The sequence below is a fragment of the Aptenodytes patagonicus genome, chromosome 2, assembly GCF_965638725.1.
Source record: "Aptenodytes patagonicus chromosome 2, bAptPat1.pri.cur, whole genome shotgun sequence".
Classification (NCBI taxonomy): domain Eukaryota; kingdom Metazoa; phylum Chordata; class Aves; order Sphenisciformes; family Spheniscidae; genus Aptenodytes; species Aptenodytes patagonicus.
The window spans coordinates 67,511,918-67,528,946 of NC_134950.1; the positions used below are offsets into that span (position 1 = coordinate 67,511,918).

At 44.0% G+C, this 17,029-nt stretch overlaps 1 protein-coding gene across 5 annotated transcripts in view; it reads left to right on the forward strand.

Annotated features, from left to right (window-relative positions):
* Positions 1 to 231: 231 nt before the first annotated feature.
* CARMIL1 (capping protein regulator and myosin 1 linker 1) overlaps positions 232 to 17,029 on the forward strand; it is a 197,505-nt gene continuing 180,707 nt past the window's right edge. For 3 of the 5 annotated variants that reach the window (XM_076330123.1, XM_076330122.1, XM_076330124.1), the window contains exons 1-2: positions 233 to 593; positions 4,643 to 4,740. In XM_076330123.1, coding sequence (XP_076186238.1) covers positions 554 to 593; positions 4,643 to 4,740 — 138 coding nt within the window. In that variant the 5' untranslated portion in view covers positions 233 to 553. Of the gene's footprint in view, positions 594 to 4,642; positions 4,741 to 17,029 lie in introns of all 5 variants that reach the window. The other 2 variants (XM_076330120.1, XM_076330125.1) reach the window with 1 other exon arrangement.

The window sequence follows — 17,029 nt, forward strand, 5'->3', positions numbered from 1 at the left end:
CTCCTGGCCGCCGTCACCTCCTCCTCTGCCGCCCGGTGCTCGGTGGGCGCGGGCGGGCGGCTCCCGGCGGCTCTCGCGAGGTGAGGAGGCCGGGCCGGGGCGAGGGCGCCAGCCCTCCCGGGGCGGGGGCAGCCGCCGCCTCCTCCCTCCCGCGCCTGAGTCGCCGGTGCCGGGCAGGGGGGGCCGGGCGGCGCGGAGGGGCCGGCCGTGTGAGGGGGAAGGAGGGAGCCGGCGCGGAGGCCGCCGCGAGCCCGGCCCGCCGCGCCTGAGGGCTGCCTGCGGGCCATTCCTCCCCTGGAAATGCCCCTCCTGGCCGCGCCGGCAGCCGGGGGCGTCATGTAGCGCGGAGGGAGCGGGCTCCTCGGGGCGGGAGAAGCCCCTTCCCTCCGTCCGCGCTCACCACGCACACCGCACACACGCACCACAGAGAGGCGCACGGCCGGCCCTCCTCCCCCGCCCCGCTGGTTGCATGCCCGCCTCGCCTGGCGGAGGGACGGCGCGCCGCTGAAGCAGCCCCGCCAGCGGGCACCCCCGGGCGCCGGGCAGCGCCACCATGGCCGAGGAGAGCTCCGACGTCCCCAAAGAGTTGATCGGTAAGGGACGGGGCATGACGGGGGGGGAGTCCCGGGGGAAGGTGTTGCGGGGCGGGGGGGGGGGGAGAAGCAAGTTTGGAGGCCGCCGTGCGCGACCCCGGGCTGCAGCGCTGCCGGTGGGGGGCATGTGGGGGAACCCGGGGGGGCCGCTGCGACGGGGGGGATGTCTGTGGAGCCGGGGTGAGCTTCGCGGCGGCTGGCTGGGGGAGCCGAGGGGGCTCTGCGGGTGCCGGAGGGGGCTCCGCGGGGGGTCGGGGGGGACTCTGAGGAGCCGGCGGGGGACGGCGAGGCCGCGCCGCCGGCACTTGGCCCCGCTGCTGCATGCGGGGAATGGGCGGGTGAGGGCTGCGGGCCTGCGGCGGGGAGGCGGCCGCGGACAGGGGCTGTACCCGTGTAGCCGTCCCCGGGCAGCGCGGGGCTCCCCCGCGGCCCCCGGCGGGCGGTGACAGGAGGCCCCGGCCCGGCGCCCGGTGTGCTCGCCCTCCGGAGGGGTCTGCCGGCGGGAGGGCCGGGGGGTCTTCGGGGAACTGCGGGGGCTGGCAGGCGCGCGGTGAAACTGCCCCGGCCAGCCCGTGCCTCCCGCGCCGGGACACCCGCACCGCCGCCCGGCCGGGGCAGGTCCTCCGAGCCCCTCAGCCTGACGGCACGGGATGAGGCTCCGAGCTGTGGCTCCGGTCGTTATTTTTTATTTTCCTCTGGGCTTTGCGTAGCTTAAGACTCATTTTCCTATGTAAGTATGAGGGAGCGAGGGTATTTGTAATTAAAGTTTTATGGCCACATGCACACAAACCCCCATGTTGCATGGTATACGCTTAGGAAATCATAGGTGATGGTAAAGACCCTGAAAATGCTGTCATCACTATTGAGGAGCTTTCAATAAATGGACCATTAACGTGGTACGTTGGTAACCTGTGTCATTTGGGGGTAACAGGTCTGATGCTCTAGGCCTGGTCCTCAGCCACCTTGCTCAGGCCAAACTTCCTTTGGTTTTAGTTGCAGTTTTGCCTGTTGAAGAGAGATCTAAGGATCTTGCCAACATTAGAATAATTTAAAGTGTTGCCTTAATGACAGATGGAAACAGAAATTTGTCAGGCAACAAGGTATGTGTTGCATTGAATACAGTCCTTCAAACCTTACCTAGTTCATTTACGCTGTTGCATTTCCTTCAATTTCGTCAGTCAGCACTATCGGTGGCAGTTTTAGCATTTATAAAATATTGGTAAAAATCTGGATGGACGGTTGCAGCTGTTGCAGAATTTTTTTCTGTATAGACAAAATAGCTCCATTTTGCAGTCCTTTTAATGTGCAAACCATGTGGTTTGCTTTAGTCTATAGCTTACTGCTAAGAAGTGATGAGCTGGGAAGTGTGCTAGGAGTAGCTATGGTCAAAACCATGAACTTTTTCTTTTTTTAAAATAGCCAGGCATGTTTGAGGTGCTAATACATGGTACTTCTTATTCACTGTGGATCTGCACTGTACTCTAGTGTCGTAGGTGACGTCTGGTGTGTGTTACAGGGAAGAGCAAAGTGAGCATCTTCACACATCCCCTCCTCTGCTGGCTTTGGACAATTTTAAGAATTACCCCCCAGTCCTGGTGCCCTGCAGCCAGCTTGCTTTGTCAAGGGCTCTTCTGGGCCATGTGGATCTGTTCATGTAGATTGGTTTGATTTCTAGCAGCATTTTGGTGTCTGTATGCCAAAATTTAACCTTTTAAGTAGACTTTTTTTTTATGTTCTGAGGATGAAAGGATGTGCCTTAACACTTAGTTATTGGAGCATGGAGACTAAACTGGGGGTGGGAGTGTTTGAGCTGCAGTTTTTGTTCTGTTACTCGCTTCCCGTGCGACCTTTGTTGGGTCTCGTAGGTCACAGTCTTCAAAAAACCCTCTCTTACTGTTGGTTTACCTGGATCCGCTCCTCTGAGCTGCGGGTGTCTGAAGTCTCCAGCATTAGAAATGGATGAGCGCTTCAAAATATGAGCCTTAACGTTATATTTCCATCTCTCAGTCTGAAAAACTACTTCGGAAGTCCACTTGCCACCCAATGTGTAAGGAGGTGTCCTCAGTCACATAGGGAATATCTATGAACTCTATATCTTAACTCTTTGAAGAAGTGTTTCTAGCCTTTTCTGGCAGATAGAGCCTTGGAGGGAGCTGACATCCTGATGCTTTGCAGAGTCTCGGGTCCCAGGCCATTTCTTTCCCTATGGCTTGTTGAAGTAAGAGCGCTGGAGCTGAGGGCTTGAAGTCGCTCCTGCTGCTGCTGTGTGGGACCTGTGGGACAGCGAAGGGAAGCTGGTCTCCCCCACGCTGGCGCCTCAGGAGGAAGCCCCTTGCTAGACGCAGGCACTTGGAGCTGTTTGTGGGAGAGGAGAAACTGAAAGGCAGAGGCTGGGGGTGGAGGTAAAGTAGCAGAGACAGCAGCAATACCTTTCCTTCTCCAAGGAGGTAGGACTTTATGAAAAAGACTATGTGGTCAGCTTGCTTCTGAGTGTCCAAGCAGGGACGGAAAGACCAGAATTAGGCATTACCCATGGAAGAGGAAGCCTTGGGAAGACAGTTCGCATCGGGCTGGACTTTCCCCCCGGCTTTGCTTACCTGGCTGCTTGGGGAGCTTGCAGCCTGGCATCCGACCAAGTGGTTGCCCAGGGAGCCGGCCGCGCTGGCCGTCTGCCACGGGGCTGCCGCGGCTTGGAGCAGGCTTCTCGCCGGGCAAGCCGCTGCTACGGAGGAGCTTTTGTTTCCCGATAGGAAAATTAAAATTCCTGGGGAAAACATGCCGATTCTGCAGAAAGAGCTCTTTCTGGTGCAGAGTCGCTCCGACCAGGCATGTTTCTGACTTGCACACCCTCCTGCCCTGCAGGCAGAATGCTGTGGCCTGGGCTAAACGTCCAGGCTTAATAAATGGTGTGTTGTTTGCGCTAACGCATTCTGACTACCAGATGAAAATCATGCAGAAAAGTGCTATACAGAGCACTATAATTAAAAGCCTTATGAAGAGCCCATTATCTTTAATTTTAGCCTTTAAACTTTAGTGTGCATGAGGGCAAAGTGTGTGTGTCTGGGGAGGGTGGAGACTTGCCTTTTACAGATGCCAGTTGTAGTGCTGGAAATAGGTTAATGTGTTTAAAATATTTCTTTCTCATTCCTTTTCTTTGGGGGCTGGGGAGTGAAACTTAGGGAAGGTGCCAAATTGGCTCTTCTAGATGAACTCCTCTGTTTATCTCCCAATTACATCAGTGTCAATAGTTGTATAAGCTTTCTGACACAGTTTCCTGTGTATACGTTCCCTCCCTTCAGGCCAGGGTGCAAACCTTTAGGGGAAAGGCCGGTTCTTTTGGTACGTGGCAGAGACCGTGTATACATGTGTATGCATATACTTATTAAAACATTATGGCAATTAATGTAACGTTGGTGTTGGCACTGTGAGGTGGCTACATTGTCGTTGGGACTTGGACTGAGACCAACGTTGCCTTCCATAGCATCCTCTGCATAGCTGTCAGGTGTTAGTATCTGGAAGTCTGCTTGGTTTGCTTTGCAACTTCAATGCGCAGAGTGCAAAATGTAACACTTGCTTTTTCCATTATCTGACCCGTTTAGCCTCCCTGGTAGTAACAACAACGGGCTAAAACTTTTGCAATGCAAGAAGCTAATTTGCTTTAGCAAGCTTTTCAGGTACAACTAATAGCAAGTGAGGAATTTGTTGTATGTTCCCAGAGTAGAGCTAAGCAGTGCTGGGGCTTGTCTTGGGAATGCTTTTGATGTGTAAGTAGTGCTGGAAAGAAATACCAAATTATGTTTAGAATCCTGGCATATGAAATCGATAATCCTATCTTGGTAGACATAAATAATTGTGTAGATGACATACTTACAAAAGTTGTACTTGTGTTAGGTTGTGTTTAGTACTGGTGTGTGTGCATGAGGCTTCCATGAGTGCAAGCGGTTGAACAACATAAGCTCTGAGTCTTCCTGAAAAGTTAACAGTGGTGTCTGTTTCCTTCTCATGTTGACACTGAAGGTATTTAATTAAGATATTTTCTTTTATTTCAGAAAGCGTCAGGGATGTTATTGGGAGGAAAATAAAAATTTCGGTCAAGAAGAAAGTAAAGCTGGAAACCAAGGGAGATAAAGTGGATAACAAAATATTGGTAAGTATGGTAGAATGACTCTGATTACATACGTGAAGGAAAAGCCAGTATCTTTTCAGGAGGCATTAATTATCCTCTGGAAGGATTCTTGGAACTTTGTGTGTGCCATAAGATACACATATCACTTATTTTCCTACTTTCTTGCTAGCCTGCACAGCAAGTTGATGTGCAGGAGTGCACATGTACACACGTGTTTATCAATGAGTTATTTTTCAGAGTTTAGGGTATTGTGTTGTGGACTGATGCTAAAGCAAGCTATTATTAGAACCTGTTCTAAAATAATTCGCTGCCTTTGCTGGTTAGGTTTCCCGTTTACATCTGTAGGAATTTTGAGTGGACAAGAAATGCCAGATGAAGCATGTAGAATTACTTATCTTTTGAGAATCTTCTGAAGCTGTTACGCAGTGAAGAGTAACAGTAAAACTATTGTTCTTTTTGAACTCAAATGACTATTTGTACTGTTTAGTATTCTCTGTTAAGTCATACATCTGCATTTTAAAAGAAATGCTTAATGTGTGGCCATTGTCATTCCTAAAACTGTAGTGGAGGAAAGTGTCAAATTAATCTCACTTAAGTATGTTTTCCTGTTTTCTCAAGAATAGTTTTGCTGGCCTCTCTTGATAAGAAGCAAGCTGTGGTAATGAGCTGGTATGCTTGCATACTATCTTGAATACTTGGATATGCAAAAAGAGATGGAACTTTATTTCTTCGTTCTTTTGCTACCTCTCTATCAGGAGAACTAGAGTAACAAACACAAATAAGTACGGTGCTGCTATAATATTTTGCAAGATATTTTGAGATTTGGTGCTTTGTGTCAGTAAAAATGCTATTGCATATTTGAAAGTTTCATTGCCAAAACTGTTTTTACAGTTTTTAGGTACATTCCCCATGCAGATACTCTATTTTGTCTTTAAAAACCGCAACTTACTAATCAGTTGAATTATCTTCATAAAGTACGTGTTGCTTATCCCTCGGCAGTAAGACTGTAGATAATGGTCTACTTTTCAGCAAGAGCAGCTACTTAAGGAATTTGAAATATTTTCTGCATAATATCTACTTATGTTATATGTAGCTCTTGGGTTTACAGTTTCTGTTTCTGTACCGGAAATAGGTTGAGTATGTGAATGTTGATTGATTGTCTCTACTTATTTGAAAGCCATGTATATAGGGAAGGCCAACAGTTTCACTGAAGCAGTAACACTTGATTGACTTTTTGACTTATACAGAATCATTACTGTTATCAATAGTGAAATATATTGTGGAAATACTGAAATACTGTTCCGATCTGATGGGACCAAAAGAATGTCAAGCTTTGAATTGTCAGTGAAGTTTCTGAGGGGTGTACTACTCAGCTGTAAAATGCCTAAATGTGATGACTCGGATGTTTTTTCTCTCTTTAATCTCCTAGCTCTCAGGTGGGGGACTTTAACCTTTTATTCCTGAAGAGGTACTGAAAAGGAGGGAACCTGTTTAAGGGGTTCACAAGTTAGTGAGCACTTCTTGCGTGTGTGCACGTTGTCTTCAGTGCACAGGATAAGTCTTTAAAGGAGATGAATTGCTGAAGGGGGTGTTGTCTGGTAGAACCATTTGTTCTTTGATGCAAAAATGCAGGGGATTTATATTGGAAAAAAAAAAGAATGTTTTCATGGTTAGAGAAGCTGACTGTTGACTGCTGGGGTTGGATTTTGTGTTTTCTTCTTCCACAGAAGAAAACAGCCCTGTGTGAAGCTGTACAAATCACTAATGGCATTTTTTTACACTGTTTCTCTAATTGCATATGTGTATCTCTATGTGGGGTTTTTTTGCAGAAGTATTGAGTGTTATCTGCTGTGGCAGAGGCCAAGGGAGGCTGTGGTTCCTTTTGAGGATGCAGAGTTCTCTGAAATGCAGAGTGCTCTGAAAAAAAATGATGCCAGCAACACCTTAAGTTGGGTACCTCAAATTAATGGAGACTTTTTGGTCTTACTGTGTCTACGCAGTCTCACTTCTTACCTGTGAAGTAGAGGAGATATACCCTCCTCTCCTCAAAAGAGCGATGCTGAAAATAACCTTGCTTCAGAAATATGCAGGTGCTTAATACTAAATGCCAGAGGAAAGCTACCAACAAAATTAAGTCCCAGCTTGGAGTACAAAAATTCTTAACACTATTCAGTAAATAATGCATATGGCCGCATTCTGACCAGGGCAGGTAAAACTGAATGCTGAATGAAGTGTTGGTGGCAAAAGCAATTCAGTAATTAAAGACTATATCCTTAAGCGCACGCATCAGAGGTCTCAAATGTGATTGCATGGGCAACCATCATGCCAGCGCTCCTCGACTCCTGAGAGCTTAGTTTTGAAATGTTAATCTTGTGAGCACGGTCTCTTGAGTGCACGTGTGGCAATGAATTGTTTTGAGATTTTGGTTTAAATTTTATTAGTAGTTGGGTGTTTACAGGCAAATTAGGTAGCATGCATTGGGATTGGTGCTTAATAAGGAGAAAATACCAGTTGCTCTCAGTCTAGCTAACCCCAGAACCATGCTCTCTATATGGCTGGTCTGGGTTTTTTTGCTTTGTTTTTGGAGGTTTTTTGGTGTGTTTCTCCCCTGCCCCGCAGTGTTTTCCTAACCTTAAGGCCATAGAATAGTGTGATGTGATATAGTGACCAACAGCACTTTATTAGGAAATCTCATTGAGGAATGTCTGTTACGCTCGTGCCCCGGGTCATTTACATTCTCTTTGTTAAAATATCACAGTGCTACTTCTGGAACCAGGACAGTTGCTTTGGCAGGTGGCTCTCCTTAAAATGTACTGTATGCCCAACATGGATGCACTGGGAGTAATTTGTATGTCCTTGTCACTTTCTTTGGGACATATGTTTCCATGGACTTTTAAAACAAAATTTTTAGTTGACTCCTGTCAAATAGGTTTATATTTGTTCTGTGCGTATGGTCTGAGATTTCATGTTCTGCTTCTAAAGACTCACTTATAAAGACTGAAATTCTATTTTAAAAAACCTATCTGTGTTTACTTTTAAAGGAGCAATTACGGCCATCTTGTGCACTGTCCGTGTGGCTTCTGAATACTGCTTGAACAACCTGGCTGACTGTGCTGAAGCAGCTGAGAAAAGCTTGTATGAGCTGCTGTGCCTGTTCAGCTATAAGGGTGGCAGTCTCCGTGTGGAGGCAGTAATATTTTGCACTGCCAAAACTATTTTGGGATTAAAAGCTCTGGCGTTTGTTTTCCATTGCTCATCTTTATCATGGATGGATCAAGACAATTCTGTTCAAATAGAGATGAATTTCCTTATCTATCTAGATGCAAATGTCTTCCTTTAAAAAATACGCACTTGTATTGAATCACTAAGAGCATGAAGCTCACAGGGTTGTCCAAGGTTAGTTTTACATAAAATGTGTGCAATCTCGCACATTATATCATGACAGCTGGTGTGTGATAATGATGTTAAATATGGACATTCTTTTAAACTAATGGTGTTTCCTCTTCTCTGCCCAGAACATTGAGTGTTATGACATATCATAAGTGTGTGTTTATGAAGATGAAAGGAAGTAGGTGTTGGTACATCCCTCATGTCAGGAAATCTAAATGAAGTGAGGTAGAGCAATCAAAAATACTTCTATGTGTGAATGTATTTTAATGCATTTACAAGGCGCCTCTTATAAAACAATTGAACTGTGGCCAATAAGATTGCTACAGAAAACTGAAATAATAAAAGTACTGCTGGAAGGAGAATTTATTAATCTAGTCATACAATTGTATATAGTCCCAAAATAGGAATTGTTTAAAACAATACTCATTTATGTGCAAGTTTTACTGAAATCTATATTTACGTTATACACTGATCTATAAGTTTACTTTTAACCAGTGGGAAGATTTACAAACTTAGCATTCTGATGCTGTGATAGTGCATGCAAATGTTGAAATCCTCTTTGTTGAGATGTTTCCACTTCTAGGAGGGGAAACTGGCCATCAATGGAATTAACCAGGCTGAGAGGAATGCTTCCCTCTTCTTTGGGTTGGTGAGCTTGGGTATTACTTTTCTTTCTTCGATTTCTACTTCCAATTCCTACTTCCAGTTTTCCTCTTCTCCCTTATTTCTGTCTTCTCCCATACTCAAAGCATCCATTGCAGACAGAACCTTGTTTTGTGTTTAAATTGGTGTTGATGCACTTTTTTGCATAATAATAATATGAATAAACTCCAAATCTCCTTTCCCTCAGGTTTGTCTGCATTAAGGGTAAGATCTAATCTACTCGCTTAATTAAATTGGCCTTTGACCAAACTGAAACAGTCCTCTTTCTCTGGCTACCCAGGCAGAATGTAGATTTTCTACAGTCCTGGCACTTTTGTGTCCTTTTGAGTGCAGCTCTGCCCAGTTGTGTGTCGTCTTTGACACTTGGTTGAAGCATAGAAGATTTCTTGCACGTTGAGAGTATAGTGTATTCTTTGCACGCCTTGGGAGGATAGTATAACCATTACATCAGAAGAGCAGCTTCCTGGCTCTCCCTTTCTTTAGTTCTGGGCAACTGGTACATGTAGGGAAAGGTAAGAAAAGGTAACTCGTCTCTCGGTGCCCTGAAAGTACCTGCCTTTGTTCTGTCTCATGTACTTTGCATGTGCACACCCACCTGCGGCGTATATATCCTTATCTGTGTTCTGGAAGGAGGAAATGTAAACATTTTCTCGCTCTTAGCAGCTTCTGGTTTTCTGTTCACAGCTCTAACAGCTATCAGGAAAAAAGGAGTGGTGGGAGGCAGAAGTCCATTATGGCTCTCAGTGGTTCACGGGATCTTTCCTTCTGTCAATTTTTCATAACCCAATTAAAAAACTTTTTTTTTTTTTTAAACTGTCACAGTCTTTCTACTTCTTTTGCTGAATATATAATGTACCAAAGTGGTTTGCTAATGTACTTTTGTTTCTAGAGGGCCTGACTCCCTGCCACCATTATTTGTGAAACTGAGCCTTCCTAAGTGAGGGTTTGCATTGAAATCTGTGCATAAAAGTGGCAGAAGACTGAATATTACATATAATTTCCCAAAAGCTCGAAATAAAAAATAGAAAATGAGCATTAGGGTCAACTTCTTGTCTCAGTCACTCTTCTCCACTGATGGCTTTTTTTTCCAGGAAAGAGAAGGCTTGGAACGGAACAGAATATGTGTTATTTGGTATACCAATATAAATGCAAAAACCTTGTCTTCCCCCCCTCCCCCCTTTTCTTTTTTTCTCTCACGGCTTGTTTTGTCTGCCTGAAGATACTTATTCTAAGAAAAGACTTATCACACAGGGAATGTGGTTCACTTTACTGTAAGTGGTGTGGAGGACGCAGTAAGCTTGAGAAAGGCTGCAAGAGCTGCTAATTGAAAAGTTAGTGCAATGTACTGTGAAAAATGCTTCTTGTTGCTCAGAGCCCCTCTGTTCCACCATTGTTGTGGTGGAAAAATTGGTGAACGTCACTGGTTTGTCTGATTATTAAAACAGTTACTTTGGATCACCTACATTCTTTTCTCGTGGTGGTGGTAATTTAATTGTGTGTAAAGTAATTACAGGCCCAGGATGTAAAATTATTCTTTAACTATAACTGCTACTAACTGTGCTTCGTACTGCTACTGTAGTCCCCAAGCTGATTTCTGTCCTTGTTCCTGTCTAATCTCTCCCTGATTCTGGAACACCCGCTCTGTGGCAACTCATGAGTGATACCTTTTTGTTAATGATAGCTTCTGTAATTTGAACATTTAAGATGACAAACTATTATGATGAAAATTTAATTATAAGAGCCAGAGTCTGATAACCCAACACTCCGGAAACAGACTTAACCAAATTAATTGGCTTGCTGGGTGAGCGAAGAGCTACCCTGGCTTGGGGAGTCAGGGTTGCAGAATAAGGTCCAAATAGTTGTGGGTTGTGATTTTAACGTTAGCAAACTGAAAGAAGTTTCTGCTGATTGGTACAAAGTTTGGAGAAGAAGTTGCATTGCTGGTGGTGAGCGTGAGAGAGGAGGTTGCCTGGCCCCATGGGGACCAGGGCAGGGGCTTCTGGGAGTGCGATGGATAGGTGGGGTTTTAGCAAAGGGGAAGGCTTCCCCCCTCAGCTGAACATTATTTGCTCATTGTTATATTACTGTCACTCTTCAGGTGGCTTTGCAAATGAATCCTGACAGCACTCGCCCCTCTGAACAAATACAAATTAAAAGGGTCCACGTGTCCTGTGTGACTAATGCAAAGGTGCCTGCAGGATAGAAACCGTGAGCAAGTGAGGAGCAGCTCTTACTTGGGCAGGTTATGTTTCTGGATCTTCTTTGCAAAGTGACCTTCATTTAAAAAAAAGAAAGATTGTGAGCTGGCTCGTGGGTGCTGGATGTTGCGCAGCTTATTCCCTTAGCTGAAGAGTGGTGTTTGTATCCCTGCGTACAGTAGAAGGCCTGTGTGACGACAGAGTGGGCTTCAGAAAGTGTGTATGTGGGGATGGAAAACAGAAGGGGAGAGGCTGGGTCTATTTTCCCCTTAGGATTTCTGTCCTGCATTGCTTTTTCAAGTGGTGTTTGTTTCTGTGCTTTTTAGATAGGTCGATAACTAGATTTAATTTTTTTCCCCTTTCTGCAGTTACAGCGGTGGTTAGCAGCGTGGTGCCTGTGAGGTGGGCCGCGGTGTGGTTGGGATGTCTGGAAGCACTCTTAACAACCAGGGTTTAGGAGGCTGAGGTCACTCGGAGCAAGCCATTTCCATTTTGTGCTCCTGAGTGCTTGAAAGACGCTTGCCAGAGGCATGTCTTTATGGAATAAGCACTGCAGGTACATGTCTCTCTTTCTCTGAACACATCCTCAGTTCTCTGAACAGCAGTCCTCCCCTTGTACCTGAAACTTAGACAAACCACTGCTTTTGTAGACCTTCATGAAATTTTGAGGATTTGAGCTAAGTTATAGGTACCTCCTTATTCTTGGGGCCTGAAAGGAACACAAGAAGGTGATACAGCTGCTGCAGCGCAGTTTCTACTTGGATCTGATTAGGGGAAGTGAATGACTGTTGACCCTGATCTGAATTGGGAGACAGAGCACTGCTGTGTTTGTTCAGGGTCGACCTTTGAATGAAAAGGCTTCTCCCTCTCTGCCTTCAAGGCTGTTAGCAAGATCGAAACTATTCATACAAAACTATTGATAAAGGGGAAGCCTTTCAGAGGCTCATCTCTTAACAAACACTTGAGCCTGGTGCTTAAGAATGATACTGTCTTAGAGCCATGCACATGAGCTGCTACTCCGATGCAGAGCTCGAGAAGCCTTAGGTGTGGGGTGGTGAAGGTAGGTCAATATGGATGTTTGGATTTTTAGTGCAGCCAACTTTAACTGCAGATCTTCTCTTTTGGTGTTTATGATGTTGCCAGTAAATATTTGAAGAAATGCTAGCTTTGTTAGGTACTGATGCATTGATGAGTAATAATTTCTGCCACCTTGGTAAACTTATTCATATTCCAAATCTAAAATAGATATTTTATATTATTATTACTTTAAAAAGTGTAACATGGAAAATGTTTTTTAAATATAACAAGCAGTTTTCTTGACTGTGTCACTGTTCACATTTGCATCTTCCAAGTGGCAGAAAAGCCCGGTGTTTGGACTTTGGGCTTTCTGTACTCTCATCTCAAGGTGCTGGAATGCCTGCATTTTTTGTGAAGCATATCGGTGTATGCTGTGTACACTTGTTGCATACACTGTGCGTATCTTTATGCTCCCTTTTCTACCTTTCCATCTGCCTCTTTGCTCTCCTGCCATCTTCTGTGCTTCAGTAAGTCCTCAGAAACTTTCCTATGTACAATTACTGTCAGGACTTGGGTTTGCTTTTTTGTCTGCCCTTCTCTTACACTCGTACCCCCATTTTCCTAACAGTGTATTCCTTCACTTCTGTTTCCTTTCCTTACAGAGATAATACAAACATCCCCAAAGACCTTAGTATCCCCGCAAATACAGGGATGATGGACAGAACATAATGTTGCTATGCTAAAAAATATTAATGGCTGCCATAAATTTATTTGTTTTGTATACGATTGTACCTGATCCTGCTAGCCAAGTTCTTTGCTTCCTTGTTCTCTGATTTAAGCAAAATCTGCACTAGATCTATGTTATTTGTGTCACGGAAGCAGTTTGGTTCATGCTGGGCATTATGGGGCTATTAGTATAATTGGGCTTTAGGTTCTTTCCACCTTTGCCAAGGCAGCTTTCCTAGGTTAAAAAAAAAAAAAAAAAAAGCTAGCATCTCAAGAGAGTACTGCACAAATTATGGTTGCCCTGAGGGGAAGCAAGATAGTATGATGGGCACAACTTACCTCTGGCATTGCTCTCTCCATCCCTCTAGGTAGATGAGCTGTTGGGTTGAAAAAAGGAAAAAAAGTAAAACCAAAACAAGTGAAGAAAGAACTGTAGTACAACATGGCAATTTAAATGCAATTAGATGATGTGGATAGTGCCAGAGTAGTCTAAAATATTGTAAAATAGTTTTAAAAGTGTTTAGTCTGTGAATACAATGCCAAGTTGCCCAATTTTTACAGTTTTCTCTTTGCTTTGGGAAGACATCTTCCAAGAGATTTGACTGTAGATGAATTTAACTGTATCTTATGTAATTGGTACTATTTTCCTCACAAAGGATTTCATAGCCACTTTTCTACCATTTACTTGCTTAGCTACACCGTGTAGGCAAACTGCAGGAGAAGCTGAATGCTGTGTGCTGAATGCTGACTCTTCTTAGACTTCTATGTAGGTATGTCAACTAAAGCTTGGAAAAGCTGGTTATCTGGAGAAGCGTGTGTGTTCAATCGTTAGCCAAATGCCAAGAAAAGTCTTCAGGAGTGGCCTAATACAGCAGGGAGGTATGTTTTGTCACTGTAGCTGTTTTTTTGCCTGCACTGGATACTACTAAAAATAGTAAGATGTGCAGGTCTCAAGTCGTAAAAGTTGCGTATTCAAATTGGAAAGATTTTAGGTGGCTGCAGGATTAATGCCAACACTAAAAACACGTTGTCTTTTTGCCCTCTCATTGTTAAACTCTGATCTTTGTCAGCTGGCAAAGATTTATTAAACTTAGTAAATGCTTATTGTAAGCCTTAGAAATATATTTTTCCCTGTTAAATATTTTGAAAACATTTAGCAAAAAATACAAAACCTAAAGATGAGTTAGTTTCATGTGATATTTCCAGTGTAATGCTATCCTTTTGAAGTATTTCTCGTAACACTATTAGATGGATCTGCTGTATGTGTGTGAAATTGTGTGAAGTTAAAATCCTGCAGGTTTTTGTGTGGTATTAATTTATCACAATGTAGCCTTAATGCAATTTTAGTAGGTCTTTGTTCAGCCGGAGTGGTTAAGTCCGCCCAAAATAGATTATTCTTCTATTTTATTTTTTCCATTTTTTTCTGCGTTTTCTTTTTCCTATTTTTATCTCCCATTCTTTATTTTAGAATTTTCCTTACGTTGTTTTTCCTTTTTGGAGGGTCTATGTACTTTCACCATAAAGAAAATAATGCAGACAATTGTTTGAAATCAAGACTGGCCTTAAGGATGTGTGCATAATTGAAGGAAACATTGGCAAGTCAGCTTCTCAGCCTCCCCTTTCACCTCTGTAACTGCTCCAGTCTTCCACTGCTCTTGGGATGTGATTTGTATGGTGCTGATGGTGCCTCTCCCTTCTGCCATGAGCAGCATTAAGCCTGCGTGGAAGGGGTTAGTGAATTGTGCTTGACACAGAGCACTAGGGACCTCCTTTCCTCTGCCTTCCCAGGTGCTGTCTGCTCGGGAGGCAGAGCTGCCTGCTGCTAATGCTCTCTGGCTCTGAGTAAATGCAGTGCAGTGTCAGGGTAGCTTAGATCCTAATGAGAGGAGGAATGCTATCGTGCTTGTACCTTGAGATGTTCTGCAAAGAAAGCTTTGCTGTGGAGTAGCCCGTGTGTTGCAGGTTCACAGCCTGGCCGTTCCTTGTGTAACCTTGTTCCTGTGCCAGAGCCCCAGGGAGCTCGAAGAGGCTGTGCTGCGCTGAGGGAGGAGGTGTCTCTGCTTGCACAATTCATTCTGTAATGCTAGACCTCTCTCTTGCCAGATGCACAAGTCTGCATGGTGCTTCTCGACTTCAGAATGTGATGGGAGGAAGGGACTCGCTAGCTGTACTGCTTCTTTCAGCGCACCGAAGAATTAGAGTAAGGGGGGACTGCTTCCTCTCACCATCCATTTCATAGGACACACTCTGTGAGGGGCCAGCGTCAGGAATGTTTTGCCAAGTCACCTTCACCTGCTAATTTTTTAGTTTTATTGATAATATTTCTAAAAAAACTCAGTTTGTGCAAAAGGGGATGTACAGCCTAACGGAACTGGCAAAAAGAAGAGGAATAACTTTCTCCAGCTCCCTGGGTCACTGTTTCTGAAGTGGTAATAGCAGCTTTTCCTGGAACATAAAGAGGAAGAGCTGGCAGAGACATGAGACTCTCAGTCAGAAGCCTGGCAGAAATTAAGTAAGCTGCCTTAGTTGTTCTTGTGTTTTTGTGTTCTCTTGAAGTATATTTTCCATGGACCAGGCAAAGGGACTGGTTATAAATGCTGCACCAATCTCACTGGGCTTTAGTTCTCGGTAAAGTAATTTGAGATCCTTTGGTAAATGGTGTTATTTTCATACACTTATTTATTTACGCCATTGCAGTTACCTTTGAAAGAAAAGTTGTTGTAGTATCACAAATTGCATAGGTTTTGTTTCTGTAAGAATACCCTTGTGGTAAATGTAGCAAATTCACAGAGGATTGCAGAAGTGTTTTAAAACATGTGAGAGACTTGCTACAGTACATGGACATTGCTCCCCTCTCCCCCAAAACTGTTTCAAGCTGTGCATTAGCCTTGAGGTCCAGTTCTCTGAATTAAGATTTATTATATTAAAATATGCTGAGAAAATCCTTAAAAATGTAGGGTCCAGATGCACCTTTGGGAAGCGTCTAAGTTGTTTCTTAATTGTTTCTTACCACCTAGTATCTTCAAGGACACTGAGTATCAGGTAATCAACTTTACGTTCATGGATATCGGATGACCCTCCCTTGGGGAGCAGAGAGGTTTCCATAATTGACCATTGGATAATCTTATGGCATTGTCTAAGAGAACAAACAAAAAAAGAATGTGGTCAGGTAGAATTTGTCTTGCTACCTCATTTAAACTTGGGTGGTGGAAGTCCATTAAACACTGATCTGTTACATTTGTAACCCATTTTTTCAGTTATGTTGAACTGTATCTACTTAAGATGTCACCAAAACCCGATTTTGGTTTCTTAGCTGTAATCTCTCGTGGTCCAAGTATAGGGCATTCCGAGGTGGCTTTTGGACCTCATACTTGTAGGGTGAGGAGTGGATTGGATTGCCCTGTTCAGCGTTTCTTGCACAGCCTGAGGATTAATGGATCTGTTGGTGCATGGTAGAGCCAGGCCAGTTGGACTAGGCATTAGGTTAATGCATTGACGTGAGGAAATTTAGTATCTGGGTTACAGTAGCCTCCAGCAGTAGCGTTAAGCTGCTACTGTTAGAAAAGGAGTATTTTTTCTTATTTTTTTTTAATTCCCCTGTAATGGAAAATCTGTCCTGAGCTGATTTTAGCATTACATTGGAGGTAAAAATTCCTAGCAGTTTGCAGTTATCACTGTGCCACTCACTGTGTGGTAAGGTTGCTTTCAAGCATCTGTAATGGGGATATTGATGTTTTTCCTCTCCTGTAGGCAGAATTCATGCGTAAAATTAATGTTGAGCTTTTAAGTGTGTTTAATAATCACCCCTCCCATGAATGTATACCAACGCATGTGATGTTGCCCATACTGATGCTTTAGATAGGTCTGTGACTTAAAGAGACAATTTGTTATATACTGCCTAATACATTACACATAGATTACATACATTTCAAAGTTTATTATGTTATACTCTTATTTTAAGGTCAGTAGAGTAACTGAAACAAGAGGCAATAAAATCAAATCTGAGCCCAGCATGCTGCCTCTTGCATCAAGATGATGTTCAGTTGCTAAATGTGTTCTTTCCGCAGACAGTGCATCTGCAGATTCTGCAATGCCCATTTGTTTCAGCCTGAGCACGCTCCTCTGTTGACACTTGCTGTGAAATACTATAGCCTGCTTCACCTTCTGGGCTGCTGAGTTCTTGTAGCTTTATCTGCTTCGTTTATTCATTATTAAATGCATGCTTTCTGCTTGACAAGTGCTATAAAATCCCTTTCACTGTGGCTGAACCCAAGAACCTCCACTGAGAGTCTAGAGGGGTTATTAATTTTTTTTAA